Source organism: Neofelis nebulosa, chromosome 2 (genome assembly GCF_028018385.1).
Source record: "Neofelis nebulosa isolate mNeoNeb1 chromosome 2, mNeoNeb1.pri, whole genome shotgun sequence".
Classification (NCBI taxonomy): Eukaryota; Metazoa; Chordata; class Mammalia; order Carnivora; family Felidae; genus Neofelis; species Neofelis nebulosa.
Window position 1 is genome coordinate 64,682,732 of NC_080783.1, and position 17,634 is coordinate 64,700,365.

At 44.1% G+C, this 17,634-nt stretch overlaps 1 protein-coding gene across 1 annotated transcript in view; it reads left to right on the plus strand.

The window, feature by feature from the left end:
• The first annotated feature begins 705 nt into the window (after positions 1-705).
• STK39 (serine/threonine kinase 39) overlaps positions 706-17,634 on the plus strand; it is a 314,459-nt gene continuing 297,530 nt past the window's right edge. Inside the window, exon 1 of the mRNA XM_058714960.1 lies at positions 706-1,042. Within this exon, the coding sequence (XP_058570943.1) occupies positions 838-1,042 (205 nt within the window). The 5' untranslated portion in view covers positions 706-837. The remainder of the gene's footprint in view (positions 1,043-17,634) is intronic.

Consider the following 17,634-nt stretch of genomic DNA (forward strand, 5'->3'; position numbering starts at 1 on the left):
TAGAGGGGTTAATGTGGCATGCTATTAAGAGTATAGAATTTGAAATAGTGTCCAAATCCCCAACATTTTTAAAATTCTAACTTCACAGGCCCTTATAGCACCTCCCCGGGATCCGGGCGGCCGGTAGGTAACAAATGAAGAAAGTCTGGGAACAGCCAGCGACCTAAGGAATCATGTTTCACTAAGAAAAAAAATAGAAGGGCTGCGATTAGATTAGACAAGGTGGGAAAGGGATATTGGCAGGTAATGCGCCGGAAAGTTACAACTTGGGTTATTTTTTAACTGGAGCCCTACAAACGGCCCGCGTGTAGGTGTCTCTTTCGCTAACTTGTAAATGAACTTCAGGTTCTCGTTAGCAGAGGCGACTTCTGAATCTGAGAACCTGGCGGCGGTTCAACGACCCCGCCCTCGGGGTCCCCAGGGGGCATCTTCTGGAGAGCCTGATTGTCTGGAACGCGGGCCCCGAAAGCAAACACAAACCCGCCTTGCTGCCCTCCGGTGGAAACTTCCCCGGCCGCGAGCAGAGCGGGAGGGGGCGGCGGGGCGGCGGTTCCCCTCGCGGAGGCAGAGAACTGCGCGCACGAGGCTCGGGTCGCGCGGCGAGCGCGGCGGCCGCCGCCTCCTCCCCACCCCGCCTCTGCCGGCGCTGCCTCCTCCCTCCGCCCGGCTCGGCCTCCCTCGCTCCCTCCCCTCGTGGCTGGCTCCGGCGGCGGCGGCGGCGCGGCGGACGGGGAGGGCGTGCGCCGGCCGAGAGGTGTCGGCGGTGAGGGAAGGGAAGTTTCAAGTGGAAGGTCGTCCGCCGGCCGGCGCGTCCTCCCGCTCTCCTCCGGCAGCATCATGGCGGAGCTGAGCGGCTCGCCCGTGCACGTCCAGCAGCCCCAGCAGACAGCCCCGGTGACAGCGGCGGCGGCGGCCCCCGCGGCCGCGACAGCAGCGGCGGCCCCGGCAGCGCCCGCGGCGCCGGCTCCGGCCCCAGCCCCGGCGGCACAGGCCGTCGGCTGGCCCATCTGCAGGGACGCGTACGAGCTGCAGGAGGTTATCGGTCAGTGCGGCGGGCGCGGCGGGGCCGGCCCAGGCCGGGCGCCGAGGCCGGGAGGGAGGCGCGGCCGGGGGCGGGAGGGGGTGCGGGATGCTGGGCTTGCCTGCATGCACGCCCGGGAGGCAGAGCGGCCGGCTTCGGGGCCTACCGGCTTCAACAGTATTTTTTTTTTTTTTTTTAATTTATTTGTTCGTTCTCTGAGCGCTGGTGCTGCAGGAGGCGGCGCGGCGGATGTGACTCGCACTGCAGACGAGCCGCATGCTGCAAACTTTTATCTCCCGATCGCCGGGGCGGCGGAGCAGGGGACCGGCAACGCCGCCGCATCACCCTCCTCCCGCGCGATGGGGCCGCAGCCCGTGGCGGGTGGCCACGCAGGCAGGCAGTCGCGGGTGAGGTGGGGTTGCGGGGGCGCCGCCCTGGGCTTCCAGCGCCCCCGCGCTGCGCCCGGGGGGCCGCGTCCTGGGGGACTCTGCGGGCGCAGCCGCGTCTCTGCTCTTCAAGCTCCGCGCCCTTGCCTCCTGTCAGCGGCCTCACGCCGTGGGTAAGGGGGCCAGGTAGGAGTCGCGGAGGCCCAGGTTCTTTCCCGAGGTTGGGGAGGATGCCGGCCTCCCTGGCAGCCGCTGCTCCGCGCCCGCCTTGCAGCCCGGCGCGCCCCGGTACCCGCCTCTGGGTACCCTGGCGCGCCGCCTGCCGCCGAGCCTGGCCGCCCGGGGAAAGCAGGCGCCCTGGCCTTCTGCCCTGCACCGGGCCGGTGCTTTCCTCTGGTTCAGGGCCGAGCTGCAAGAATGAAACCCGAGGCTTTCTGTGATCTGCTTCCTGCCATTCGGTGCCATCTAGTCGGCTCACAAATATCACCTTATCTTACATTTTTAAAAGCCTGGCAAAGTCAACGGCAAGAAGCCGGCATTACTTTTCCTTAGGCCGAGCACGTGAAAGGCCAGGAGATTTGTGTTGACCCCTTCACTTAGAACGGTTCCTATCGGATCGTCCTTTTTGAGAGTCTTGTTAAACCTAGTTGGGGAAGCCTCCAGGCAAAGTGCACCCTCAGCTTCTAACCTTACTGGGGCTGGGCTAGGACGTAGTTTTCCCATATCTTGATGTTTAAGTACTGTGATGAAAAAGGAATTTCGGATATTTATGTTATCATTATTATTATTTGTTTTTCTTTTAAAGAATTCTCCACACCCCCTTTAAAAAATTAAAACAGAATTTCATTGGGTGTTTAAATGAGCCTTTATCACCTGCCACTGTGTGAATGAAACAGCATAGACCGAGATACGCATATATTTCATATATATGAGAAAATGATGGGCCAAACAGTAACCTAGGATATAAAAACTTCAAATCTAAAAGAGACATCTCTATATAAAATTCTTTGAAAACCCAGACTTAAAACAACTTTTGGCCAGAGATTCTCAAGGAATGTGTCTTTGTGTCATTGGCTGGATTAAATCACCTTAGGGGCTTTTCAAAGCCTATTCAGTGAAAAGTGCTTTAACCTGGCATATAAGCCCTTTCAGTATTTCAGTGTTACTGCCTGTCCTCAACAGGCTTGCCCCTTCCCTTATTCTTCTTGTACTGATTGTACCCTGAGTATGCTGCTGTCCTGTGACACATGGTTTTACATTCCTTATTGCCTGGGCACAGGCTCTTCTCTCATCCGAGTGCCCATCTTTGTAGTGAATCTCACACAGTTCCCGAGGCCAGAGAGAATTTTCTTTGAGAAGCCTTTTGCTTCTCCTGAGGCAAAGTACATTGACTGATCTCCTCTGCCTCTCCTTTTACATACTTCATAGGAAGCATGTAACCCCCTATTTTTTAATTTGTGCCACAAAATTTAAGGGCTTACTGTGTCCCAAGCGTTGTGCTAGATGTTCAGAAGCATACAAGTTAATGAAAATGGTTCCTGCCCTCAAGGACTTCGGTTCTAGAAGATGTGATGTGTGAGCACTGGGAGAGCACAAAGGAAGGGGGAGGGGAACACAGGAACACCAGAATTTACTTTCCAATTTATTTGGTCATTTTGTTAATTATTAGAGTTAAAATGTGGGCTTTGCCTTTTGAAAACATAGTATTTTGAGTTGACTAGTTTTGTGAATTAATGAATAAAATCTTAATTTAAGTGAAGGGATTAAGTGCAGGGCTTCTCTCTGCTCGCAGTAACAGCATTGTTAATTATGGTTGGTCAATTTACCTAAGGAATTTGAGAGCAAAAACACCTGCTTATTACTTCTACCCCTGTTTTTGTACATTCAGACTGTAGGCATGGCTTTTCTCCATTTTAAATTTATCTCGTCTGTTTTCCAACTAAAAGGTGGTCTGTGTGGAGGCCATGTCATTGAAAAATCAGAGCACGGGAATAGGGTTTTGCAAGAGCTTAATGTTTATAGGGAATTATAAACCCATTTCCATTTAGTGTTTAATGCTAGTTGAGTGATTACAAGTGAACTTGTGGTTAAGCACTTTTGCTTAAACATTACATGCAGAAGAGTTAGTAGTTCAGACACTGAACTAGTTTCAACATGAATGCGGGTGGAGAGCCTTTGCCTCCCCTGTCCGTGTGGCAGGTGTCATATGATAGGGCTCCAGCAATGTGAGCTGTGACCAGCAGGAGGCTCGGATGTGCCTGAGCATAAAAGACCAAGGGAGGCACCGTGTTTTAACTTTACAGCGTGGCACAGAGCACTTTTTCTTCATTTCCTTCTGCGCAGAGATTGGGGCCTCAGGATTATGAGAGAATAGGTTTACAAAAGTCCAAACAGAGCAGGTTCATTTGTTTGACTCCTGTTTTAGAAGAATAAACACAGGATTTTGCAGGTCTAAAAATAAAGGTTTCTTGTGGCATTGCTGTTCTTTTGTTGTAAAAGATCAATAGACAATTTGTAATGCTCTTAGGGTTAATCTGGTTCAGAAGTTTATGCATGACCTGGAAATGATGTAAAGTCTGTTGGAGGGATTGAAAATGTTGTGAAGTTATTAGGTTCCTCCTTTTAGCTGTCGATACCCTTGTCATAGTAGATTTCAAATATTCGTCTCCTAAATAAGGAATGGCTCTTGGGAGGTTTTCTAGCCTCTTTATACCCTTCAGCCTCATTAACCTTTGTTCCTTACCTCTCCCCTTCATCCTGCCCTAAGATTGTTTCTTTAGAACTATCAGGGTTAGCCAACGATAAGACAATTGAAAAATTAGTTTCTTTGTTGGTGATGTCAATAGTATTACCTTTGTTGAACAGAATGAACAGTGAATCGTGTAAATGTTGTCTTGGGCATCTGTTGTAGAATTGAACAACCTCAAGGAACTTTTCTGGCAAAGAGCTGTGGTCGCTGCAATACCAGTTTCTGTATTTGAGTCAGATAATGGCGTCAGGGGCTGTTTTCTTGGCTGATTTTCCTCAGAGAAACCCTAAATTGACTTATGCCTCAGAGTAAGTTTGATTTCCTTAGATTTTTTGCAGGATAAGCCTCTCTTTAGTTTTGTATTTGGTTTCTCAGGGTTGCTTCATTTTGCCCTGAGTGGTCATTTAGAATGATCTAAAAGTAATACATTTAATTTTTGGTCTCAGTCAACAAAAGACTTTGGTTCGGAGAATCCTAGCTATAGTTTGATGGAGGGCTCCTCTGAATACTTTCTCTCCTGTGACGCTTTGTTTAACCATTCAGATGCGTCTCCCCAAACCCAGATAATAGGGCATACAGCCAGGTTTTCAAGTAGCCTTTCCTAAAATGAGACCTGCCAGCAGCAGCCCAGAGACCTTCTGCCTCACTCTGTGCTCTCAGAGTTTGTGCGGATTCTGTGGTTTAGGGATTAGAACTGGTTTTATGGATACTCTAGAGGGATCTTGAGGACGTTGAGAGCTACGATGGGTCACATTCGTTTTTCTAGGACCTCAGAGGGCCCAGGCACGGAGTGTGTATTTTGATCTTCCAGACCTTTAAACTGGGCTGCTTTGCTGCTAGTGTTGGTTTGCTAGTTTGGCCATTTTATTTTCTTTCATCTTGTAAACTAAAAGGGCCCTCAGATGTATGGCCTAAGACAAGGCTTTGATTTTCATATCGTTTCACCTTTTTTTTGTAAAGAGAAAAATATATATAGAAATACTCTTTTTGTACTTTTGTATTATTGTGGTAAAATATGCAAATACCACATAAGATTTACAATCTTAACCGTTTTCTAAGTGTATAATTCAGTGGCAGTAGTTACATTCATAAGAGAAATGCTCTCTTATAGAATTCACCTGTGAAACCATCTTCACTTAAAGTTTGTGTTTCTTTTTGAAAGTTAATGTATTACTCATTCAGTTAATGTATTTGCTATATATTGTATTTACTATTTGGATTTTGTCTTTTACTTTGGTCGTTTGTATCTTTCATGAAATTTTTATCTTTATCAAGTTTATCAGTATACCTTTCTGCATAATTTTCACTTACTCTTCCATTTAAATAACAGCTTCAGGGTGCCTGGGTGGCTTGGTCGGTTGAGCATCCAACTCTTGGTTTTGGCTCGGGTCATGATCTCACAGCTCATGGGATCGAGCCCCGCATAGGGATCTGCACTGACAGTGTGGAGCCTGCTTGGGATTCTCTCCTTCTCTCTCTGCTTCTCCCCGACTCACGTGTGCGCTCATGCTCTCTCTTGCTCTCTCTCACAAATGAATAAACATTAAAAAGATAAACAGCATTAATGAAGTATACTTCATGTACCATACAATTCATCCCTATATACTGAATGGTTCAACGTGGATTTTGTTTTTTGTTTTTCTATATCCACAGAGCTTATCAACAAGGATAAGAGTTTTAGAACACAGAAATGCTCTTTTAAATGTGCTGTCCAAAATGCTATGTGAGGGGCGCCTGGGTGGCGCAGTCGGTTAAGCGTCCGACTTCAGCCAGGTCACGATCTCACGGTCCGTGAGTTCGAGCCCCGCGTCGGGCTCTGGGCTGATGGCTCGGAGCCTGGAGCCTGTTTCCGATTCTGTGTCTCCCTCTCTCTCTGCCCCTCCCCCGTTCATGCTCTGTCTCTCTCTGTCCCAAAAACTAAATAAAAAACGTTGAAAAAAAAATTAAAAAAAAAAAAAATGCTATGTGAGAAAATTCTCTAGGTAGAAAAGAAACTTTTGGTAGAATGACTACAGTACTTTATGTATGCTTTTGATTTGTGACCAATAATATTATGAATTTTTCCCTGTCTCTGATAGTCTGTTATACACTACATTTTTGATGATGTTTGAGAATAAATTAAAACAGTGCAGGCTCTGGAGTCAGATGGCCTGGTCTATTTCATATCCTGGCAATAGCAATCACTGGCCTTGTGACCTTGAGCAAATTACTTAGATGTGTCTGCTCTCAGTTTCCTCACTTGTAACATGGAGATGATAAAAATAGGGTTGTGAGGATTGAGAGAATGTAAAGCACTTAGAAGAGTGCCTGGCACGGGGCATGCTCTCAATTAGTCTTAGTCATAACTACTAAAAGCGACATTTGCTAATCAGATTCAAATTATCAGGAGAGAACACAGCCCTGTCTCTGGTGAGATGTTGGAGTGGCTTGAAGCGTTTTCTCTGCTCGCTTTTCTAGCCGGGGCGGTGGGGGGGTGGTGGTGGGGAACAGGAGGGGGAGTTTGCCGGCTGGTGGCCTTCTTCTGGTGTGTGGCTGGAAGGGGGCTCGCGGGGGCGTCCCCAAAGCCCACGTGGGGGGGTGGAGTGGCCTCCAGTCGCACCTCCCCTCTTCTGCAGGAGGAAGCTGAGGGACCTGTGGAGCTCCTAGTGGTTTGGAGAGCTCAGGGGTTTGGGTGCCAAATGGCCCTCTGACAAGTGGTGAGAGCATCCTGCGGGAAAGGTTGCTGGGAGGAACAGCCCATTATGACAGGGCTCTGAGAACAACCTGCTAAGACTGCACTTTTCTTCCACCTCTCAGTTGGCCCTGTGGAGGCTGCCATGCTGGCAGGAAATGCTGCTGACTAAAAGAAACATCGCCGTGTCCCAGTGCATGAGACGACAGGAGCGTTTGTGTTCAGATAAAGTCATCACTCTTGCTCCCCATCTCCTTTCTCCCCTCCCTGCTTTCCCCTCAGCTTAAAAATACTCTCAGGTCTTTCTTATCTTTAACAACAAATGAGAACAAAACAAAACACTCACTCATCCTTCCTCCTCTAGCCACTACCTTATCTCCTTCCTTCCTTTCACAGCTAAGCTGTTTGAAAGAACCTCCCATTCACTTCTCAGCCCACTGTGCTCTTTGCCCTCCTGCTAAGAAACTAAAGTTGGCATCTCCATGATCATGGTGCCAACTCCTGGGGCCACAGCCCGGGGACGCTGCGGTTCCCTTTTCTCTTCTCTGCAGCATTTGGCACCGTCTGTCCTCTCTCCTCCTCCTTTCCTGCTCCAGGATCCACTTCACCGTATGTATGTCTGCGGCTGCAGCCGCCACCTGAGATGCTGAGGGTCTCCCTGTTCTGGGGGCTGGCGTGTCGGCTGCCCTTTGTATGTCTTTGTTTAGATGCTCCGGACAACGTGGCACTCACAGTTAAACTCGTCTGTCCTCCTTTGCCTCAATCCTGATGAGCTTCGTCGACATCCTCCATCTTCCTTAAGACCCTGGCGCGTGACGCAAGGACGCCGGTCATCCCACGCTCGCCCGTCTTCTTTCATCTCCCGCATCTAATTGGTCATCAGTCCTAGGTACCCTGCATCCTTAGAATCTTCTTTGCTCTGTCTTTAACTCTTCCTTTGGCCATCACCGGTTTAGTTCAGGCCCTTATCGGTTCTGATTCGGGTTCTTGTAATAACTTCCTGACCAGCTTCCTTGTCTCCGTTCTTGCTTCCAGCTACGGGATGCACTCTTCCCAAAATGGTGGTGCTTTGCCAACATTTTTGTCAGTTACCCCAGGCTTAAACACTTTTAGTGGCTTTTCTGTCATCTTTAAGGTTAACTCTAAGCATGGTGTTTAAGGCCTTTTGGGAATTGTCTCTTGTCGCCTTTTGCGGACAGACCTTCCTTGTCATTTTCATTTGCAGACAGACTCCCAGCCAGTGGGAACCTTTTGCCGTTCTTGAAATGCTTCATGCTTTCCTAGCCTTGAGAGGCAAGTTTTCACTCTGTTTCAAACACCATTTCACACCATACCATTCAGTTTTTATGTATTTAACAGAGAACACTGTCTCTCCTTTTCATTTTCACCTTTATTGAAGTATAACATACATGTGGGAAAGTGTACATATCATAAATGTATATAGCTTGATGCATGTTCAATTGAACACACCCTGATCTGGCCTCCCTTTTAAGACCTGGAATAAATGATTTCTCTTCACACAGTCTCTGCCCTTAAGCCTCCTTTTCCTTTGCTCTGTTGGGTATTTTACCCCTGGCAGTCCTCACACTGTATGCAAGTTGGTTGCTTCTTTGCCCATTAGGGTGCTGGATATTAACTCCTTCATGAGGACAGCGTCTCTAGCCTCCATACTCCACACCTTGTATTAAGTATTTGATAAATGTTTTCTGGATTAAAGTCTGAACTCTGGGGACAAACACTCCTTACTTTCTTACATAAGGGGAATGTTGCCTGACTTCTAAAAATTTGCCTCCCTGGATCCTCAAGATTTGATCTTGCCTGTGGTTGACGATGTTGCTTATTTAGTTACGTTAGGGCCAATCAGCTTAAAGGGCTCTGTAGAAATTAGCTCATTAATCTTCCCAGATGAAGAGTAAGCATTTGAGTGCTTCCGCTTGCCTGTACTGTGCAGGTAGGCAGGCGTGCAGCGGCCTGGCTCTCCTGAGGTCATTGGACTGCGGGATGGCCTCTCCAGGTTAAGGGCCCGCGGCCTCCTGCCCCGTGTGGCATCCTTTTACTTAGGCATTGTAGAGCGGGACAGGGAGGTCCCGGTACTGGTCTCCTCTTTTCTAGAACTTTCCTTTCTTGAGCATACCCATGACTTCTCTCTTCCTGTTTATGTATTTATATATAACCCAACCTTAAAGTTCTGCGGGGCCTCTTGCTGTGTAGAAATCAGGACTGTTGGGAGAAGATCAAGGATGTAAGTGAAACACAGGAACAGAACATCAGGGCAGGTGGTTTTCAAAGGTTGTTACGATGGCAGGGGTTGTATTTTTATAAATAATAAGGGACCCAGGGTAATAGGATTTGTGCAGATAGGACAGGATATGGCTAAGACGATAGACCATTTTTCTTTTTACGTCAGAATCAACCTAGTAGGTGTTATAATTCCTCTATGGTGTCTTTATTGGGAAAGCTTTTTTTTTTTCCTGTTTAAATAGAATTCTTCATGTAATCCTACAAAGTTTTACATTTTTCTCCGGGACAGTGTTTTTAAAATTACACCAAAGCAATTTCAGTATGGTGATTCCAGTCTTTTGAGCGTTTCTTTTTGCAAATCTGCCATTCATTGGTCAGTGTTTCGATATGAGGGAAGAAATCATTGTGTTAATTAGAAAGGCATGTTAGACTTGGCTTAACAAGGAAGCTGAGGAGAAATAGCTGCTCTTTAGAGAATGGATTGGCTATGCTTTAGTTCTAGAATTGATTTGGATAAACACTTTGGAATCTGATGTGAGTAAATGCTGAAGTATTTCACATTTCTTTTCACTTGCCAGTTATTTGAGAATAAGCTATAGTTTAGTTTTGAGAAACTTCTTGGATATCGAAGAATTAGATAAGTTGACTTTTAAAACCAATTGTATGTGGGAAAACATCATTTTAAGATAGAATATTTTTGGGGCGCCTGGGTGGCGCAGTCGGTTAAGCGCCCGACTTCAGCCAGGTCACGATCTCGCGGTCTGTGAGTTCGAGCCCCGCGTCAGGCTCTGGGCTGATGGCTCGGAGCCTGGAGCCTGTTTCCGATTCTGTGTCTCCCTCTCTCTCTGCCCCTCCCCCGTTCATGCTCTGTCTCTCTCTGTCCCAAAAATAAATTAAAAAAAAAAAAAAAAAAAAGTTGAAAAAAAAAAAAAGATAGAATATTTTATTTTGAAACTTCTTCCAGGAAGTGATATTTAGTATAACCCTTAGAGGCCTAGGAGTGGGGCTGCTCATTCCAGTCTTGCCTTAGATACAAGTACATTTTGGTGACAATTTTAGGGTTTAGGTTTCCCACCATTAGTCACTGCTAGGGCTATTTACTGGAAGAAATAGTATGGTAAGTAAATATTGGTGACTTTCTGCCATGTGAATGGTAGATCTTCATTTGGGGAGTATTTTTTTTTTTAAGTTTAGTTTTATTTATTTATTTTTTAAGTAAACTCTGCCCCCAACGTGGGGCTTGAACTCATGACCCTGAAGTCAAGAGTCACATGCTTTGCTGCCTGAGCCAGCCAGGAGTCTTCATTTGGGAAGTATTTTGGAAGCCAGTGATCTGTGATAATTCTGAGGTCTTAGAGGAATCTGTGCTCTTGTTTTGGACTGGTAGGATCAATTTTTACCGGGGTTTGTAACAAGGGGCATCCCAATTGCTTTCCTGTTTGCCTGTTTAGTTTGGGGATTGGAAAAAGATGGTATTTTCTGGATTGGTGCCTGTTGGCCTATTTTGTATTACTTACATTTTAATTTGAATTATCTGGTCTTTCTTCCCCTCCCTTCCCCTCCCTTCTTCTCCTTCCTAATTGACAATGTCACCATTCCCTTTGCTTAATTACGGAGTGACTCAAGAAAGCAGGGGGAGAGAGTGCTCAGGGGAAGGAATGATAGGTCACTGCTGGTTTTTTTGTAAGTCACCTCCTGAGTGAGGAATGGCTTAAGAATACAGAATCAGGAAATCTAATTTTGGAATAGACTGAAGAGAAAATCCATTCCTGCTCCTTTGTTTTATAGCTAAAGACTCTGGTGGCCTAAGTTCTTCAACTTTTTTTTTTTTAAACTGTTGGCCCAAAAGGACTTAGAATCTCAGGCTTGTGATTCTTGCCTAGTTCAGTATTTTTTTTTCTACTTATATCACATTGATTCATCATTAGTGAGAATGAAGGTTAGACATATTATCAACTCAGCTTTATAACTACTATTTTAATAGAGTACATATCTATATATAACGTATTTACCACTAACTACCATAGTAAAAATCTTATTTCTTTAGAGGTGTTAAACTGATCTTTATATGTATTTCTTTATCAGGGTATTTTATTTAATGTGTAATAAAACATGGTGGTGTATAAACATGAAGTCGCTTCATTTTTTTATTTTTTATTTTGTTATTTTAGAGAGCGGGCAGGGGAAGAGAGAGAATCTTAAGCAGGTTCCATGCTCAGTGTGGATCCTGATGCGAGGCTCAATCTCACAGCCCTGGGTTCATGACCTGAGCCAAAATGAAGAGTCAGTCGCTCAACTGACTGAGCTACTCAGGTGCTCCAAAGTCACTTCATTTCAATCATCATCTTTTGCCTGCTCTGTTAAAATAGAGTTGTTGGGGCACCTAAGTGTCTCAGTCAATTAGACATCTGACTTCGGCTCAGGTCATATCTCATGGTTTGTGAGTTTGAGCCCCACGTTGGGCTCTCTGCTGTCAGCACAGAGCCCACTTTGGACCTTCTGTGTGCGTGCACACACTCTCTCTCTCAAAAATAAATAAACAGTGGGGCGCCTGGGTGGCGCAGTCGGTTAAGCATCCGACTTCAGCCAGGTCACGATCTCGCGGTCTGTGAGTTTGAGCCCCGCGTCAGGCTCTGGGCTGATGGCTCGGAGCCTGGAGCCTGTCTTCGATTCTGTGTCTCCCTCTCTCTCTGCCCCTCCCCCGTTCATGCTCTGTCTCTCTCTGTCCCAAAAATAAATAAAAAACGTTGAAAAAAAATTAAAAAAAAATAGTAAGAAAAAACAGACTGTATTGTAACCTTATCATTGAGGTGGAGTTGGGGCATGGATGGGTGTGTTGGAAAGTAGAAGTTTAAGGAGGAGCAGGGTGATGGGTGAAGAAAACATATGAAGTAGATGAACTTCAGGGCTGATCATTAGCTGGAGCAAAGTTTCTGCACTACAGTCAGGTCCCCTCTGCCAGGCTGTGCTTTGTCGTGGTCACAGCAGCAACAGCTTTCCTTCATTTCTTGGCGTGTCCTTGGCTGTTGGGTATGACAGCCAGTAGCCACGTGTGGCTATTTCAATTTAAACGCATGGAAATTAAATAATTTGGGGGGGGGGGAATGAGGGATGAACAGGCAGAGCACAGATGTTTAGGGCAGGGAGACCACTCCATGTGATAGCATAATGATGGATACATGTTATCCTTTTCCCCAAACCCATAGAATGTATAGAATCCAGAGTGAACTGTAGTGTAAACTGTGGACTCGGGGAGAAAACGATGTGCCAGTGTAGGTTCACCAGTTGTGACAAATGCACCACTTTGTTGGGGGATACTGATAATGGGGGAGGCTATGCATGTGGGGGGGGGGCAGAGGGGAAATATATGGGAAATCTCTACATTCCTCTCACTTTTGCTATAAACCTAAAACTGCTCTAAAAAATCTTTTAAAAAATACAGTTCCTCACTTAGTAACCACATTTGAAGTGCCCAGTAACTAATTGTGGCCAGTGCAGCTGCAGAACCGGATTTTGTTTAACTTTAAGTCTGTAATCCACACTATTGTATAAGGATATTGGATAGCTCAGATATAGACTGTTTCCATCACCTACCGCAAAATGTTTTATTGGGTCGCACTGGGTGATAGTTTCTCTGAAATGTTCAGAAAATGACTAAATATTGTGATGGCTGTAAAAAGTGTGAGGCCACCTCCCGATAACATACTAAGGCATTGCCACTGACTCAGAGGTACACAAAGACAGGCAATGCTACACCCTATTTAAAAAAATCTTTTGTTTTCACTCTGTGCTCTATTTGAAAGCTAATTGATTCATATTTTCAGAAGAACAGTTATTCTTTTTTTGTGTGTGTGGTGAAATAGATACCCCTGTTGACGTAGGGAAGATGGTTTTGAAGTGTGAGTTTTTATCTTACCCACTTAACTCATTCAGGGATGTTCTTGTAATTGTAAACATAGAGAGTCCTCCCAAATGAAATCCAGTATTTTCAGAAGTATCAAAATGTTACTTTTCCTTAAGAAATCACTTCAGAGTCTGGAGTTGGATGTGCTAGACAGTATCACTTCAGTTTATTTTATTTATGAAGAAAGAACTGACTAGGGTTTGTTTTTTTTTTAAATTACAGAGGAGTTGTGAACTTAACTCAGAAAAATAATACGTCTGTCAATTTTTGTCACTTAAATAGTGAGTTTGAATCATGGACCCTTCTTTTGAGTTTAAAACAATTTGGTATTTCAGTCACTAAAAGATGGTTTAACCTAAGTTCTGTATTACAAAGAATAGAAAACATCCAGTGTTTAAGTCAGCACCTTAACAGAAATTCACACTCAGTAACCACTGTTTGGGTAGGATACCTGCTTTGTAAGGAAGGAGAGAGAATTAGTGACTGAGGGGTGAAAAAATCTGTGTAGGGAGATTAACTAGGTTTAATTTTGGGCAATTCAGGAACAGTCTGTACTTTCTCATGTTTGATGTCCCTTGGGTAACTGAGTCCATAACAGTATTTTACTATGTAATCCTTTAAAATTTTTCCTTGTATGTGCCCTTTCAAATTTCTGGAGCCCTAACCCTAGTGCCTGACCTTCAACAAGGGTTGTTGTGGAAACAGTTTTAATATGGCACCTTTCCTGGGCACTTGGGAGACTGAAATAGGGCTAGGAGAAGTGTCTCTGTGTAGTTTCAGATTGTGATCACTAGGACTCACTTAAGAAGAGGAATATTTTTGGCATAAGTCAAGATCAGGGGCTAGATTGTTTATCTTTACTAAAATAAATACTCATCACTTGTTTAAAAAGTGACCATCTCTAGACCTAAGAGATAATGAGCTTCTGAGTTCATTTATAGCCATCATCGTGATTGTTTCCATAGAAGTAGCAAGGGGCAGAGTGAGAAGGAGACTCAGAATCTGAAGCAGGCTCAGGGCTCCAACCTGTCAGCACAGAGCCCGACGTGGAGCTCAAACCCATGAAGCGTGAGATCAGGACCTGAGCCGAAGTCAGCGCTTAACCAACTGAGCCACCCAGCTGCCCCTCTTTGCTTAAATAATCTTAAAGGTAGGTGTCTGGTGTGTAGTTACAAGAGTAGGTAAAAGTCCCAAGCATTTGTTTTGCTTGTTAATTTCACATTTAGTCTACCATATGAAGAGCGAGTAGTTTTCAGCTGTGTACAGTTGTTTAAAAATTAAATCCTCCCTTGTCTCTTGGAGCTACTTGTAAGAAAGAGAATGCCAAAAATATGAAAGGTAATCTTTATGGGATATGACTGACTTTAAAATTGATCACATCAATTTATTTACACAAGAAGTATTACTTCTTTTAAGGAGACATGGTGGGAGGGTATCCACTTATACTTTACAGCTATGTTTCATTTTAAATTTTAAAAGTTACCCATTTCCATCAGCCCTCCTGTGAAGAAATGAGACTGATTCCTAATGTGACATTAAATTGCTCTTAAGATATTTCCAGAAACTGTTTTAAACAGTTGTGGCTTTATTGGAATAATAATTTAATCTTGCAGAATGATTCTAGCCTGAACAGTGCTGTGGGTTGTTTAAAGTCACTGTTTTTAATAGGTTCGGCATCACCAGTTCATAGAAGTGATGGGATTGAGACTACAAGGAGCTGTGTGTCTAGAGGTAGGGATAGCAAAAGCAAAAGCTGATGGTGGACTGAGGAGGCATGGTAGAGTGGGGAGTAGGATTCCAAGATCACATCTGTAAAGCCGGAGACTAGCACAAGGCAGCAACAGACCTCAGATCTGAGCAGGGGTAAGAGATAGACAAAGAACTCAGAGGCATATCCAAGTTTAAAATTCGCAGGAGTCCAGCAAGGTGTCAAGGCAAGGAGGGACAATATAGTTCTTCCCAGAAAAATTTGGTGGCAACATCTTGTTGAGGTGGGCGCCTCATTTAAAGCTTTGCCTTCAGGGGTGCCTCTGACAAACTGGAAGCTTTGGTGTGGATTCTGATGGTCTCTGTATCGGCTATGTATAGTTGTGTGACCAACCACCCCAAAACTTAGTGGCTTAAAACCATGGCTATTTTATTTGCTTACGATTCTGTGGGTTGGCAATTTGGGCTCTGCTGGGCTGGGCAGGTCTGCTGGTCTTGCCGAGCTTATGGCGACCTGGGCCGGGGCTACGTCTCTGAAGATGGTCTCGCTTGTGTGTGGTGGTTCGTGCTGGCTGTCGGTTGGCCCTTTCTCCACTGCTGTCTCATTCTCAAGGAGGCTCCCCTGTAGTTTATCTGTTGGCTGCGGCAGCGTTCCAAGTTTGCAGGGACGGAGTCTCAAGGGCTCTTGAGGCCTCGGCTTGGTACTCACCCCGTGTCACTCTGCCTCATTCACATCACAAGGCCACTCAGATTCAAGGAGAAGGGAAATCCATTTCCCTGCTTCTTGGGCATAGTGGTAAAATCACATGGCAAAAGGACATGTATATAGACATGGGAGGGATTCTTATTGCCATCTTTGCAAAGTCTCTACCACAACAGCTTTATTTAGCTCAAGAGTGATGAATAGACAATGTTTGATATTCATTGAACTTTCCTTTTTAACTTGTGGTGGGGGAGCTAATTGCTCAACTACCTTCATCCCAGTTGTTATAGTGTGATTGATTATGGGTTTCATAAACTAAAGTGCTGTGTGAACTATTTTGTTAGAAAAGTGGGTTTAGAAATATATAATTTGCTAAATAGTCTAAAGGTGTTGAGTCTAATATGACATTTGAAGGGCGAAGGGGTGTGTTTGTGTGTGTGTGTGTGTGTGTAATGCATCTGATCCTTTTTAGCCTTGAGTTGTTTTATTCCAGACTGACCTTCTTAGAACTTAACACCACATTAAAAATATAGATTGTCTGCACGCATGTATATACTTCTCCTGCCATCTAGAAGTCAGTGAACCAGATCTATCATAGCCCCCAAAATAACATGTTGTCTCTGCATCACTCAGTTTAAGTGTAGATGGTTGCTTACATAATTATGGAAGTTTCTTCACTTTGAAGTCAATCCAGCAATATTTTACTGCCAGTTTTATAATCAGTTTTCAAAAAAGAACTGCCATCCTATTAGGATATAAAGATTAGAAATCCAATAATAGTTATTGGCAGAATTTGCCCGTTTTCTTTAGTTTATCATATATGAATGGCAGAAATGATGGATGGGAGATGTGCAAGTAATACCATTTATTAAATTGCAGTCTTTCTGGTAAAAGCACTTATGAAATATCATATGCTTTTAGATGTGGGAAGAGGGCTGAGTATTGTCATTATAAATTTACAGACTTCTGTTTATTCTAAAGGGGGAGATAGATGTGTACGTGGATTAGATGCGTGGGATGTCCTTCCTGTGGTTGGCCCACACCCCTTTCTCACAAAGGGAAGAAAGATTGAGAGAAGGATATTACCCAAACCTCTGAGTTATAAAAACCTCCAAGCTTATTTATCTTAAACTTTCCAAATATTATACAAATAATATGTAGAAAATTTGGATAATGCAGATGAGTGAAAAGGGGAGAAAATCCACCAGTTACCTTATTGTCCACCAGCTATTGGCCTGACTAGCCTTTATTGTCCACCAGCTAGATAGTGTTTGACTTTTGGTGTAAGTTGACATGGGATAGGACTTAAAAAAAGGAGTATAAATTGATATTTTTGGAGATTGATATGTCTTTGCATTCTCAGTGCTTTCACATTTCATTTGTTTTGAGAAAGAAACCAGTGGCAGATTAATACTTGCTTGGCAAAAGTGATTTGTTTCTCAAAAATTTGACACACACTGAAAGTCAAGCATACTTTATGATTACTGGACAGACTATATATATGTATTTTTCTTACACTTATGTGTTTTCAGAGTACGGTTACAATCTAAATGTCTACATTGCAATTTAGTATTTCTTAGAAGTGTCCGTTATTTGCCCTTTGCCCTTTGCCCTTTGGGTGCTACGGATCTACCTTATTTGGTACTTTTTTGATTGCAAGTGAAAACATTTTACAGAAAGCTCTGGAATGGAGGGAACTTACAAATAAGTAACTTTCTCATTGAGGGTGTGTTGAACACAGTAATGACTTTTAGATTTCACCTTGACCTTTCATATCAGACCTAGAGCTGACAGTATGAGAATTTTTTATATTTGCTAAATATATGTTATATTTTTGTAGTGCCAGCTCTTTGATTTCATGGGTATAAGGGAGAAATGAATCTTTAGGAATTTAATTTGATGATCTGAATGTTGAATTTTTTTGGTCTTTTTGGCAAGTAAAAAGCTTCAAGGATTTTATAGCATTTTCAGTGAAAGGGTGAAATAGCTATTGGCCTGACCAGCCTTTATTTTATTAAAGTTTTTAAATTACAAAGATATAAAAAATACTTTAGTAGGTGAAAATAACAACCCTCAGTTTTCATTTCCCACAGTTACCCCCCCCCCCCCCCCCCCCCCGCCGTGGTCAGTTTGGTGTGTATCTTTCTGGATGTTTTTCTTTGTATACATATGCCCATAGATTTTTTTCCAACATTTAATTATTATTCATGTAATGTGGTAACTGTGCATATTACTCTACACTTAACAATTTT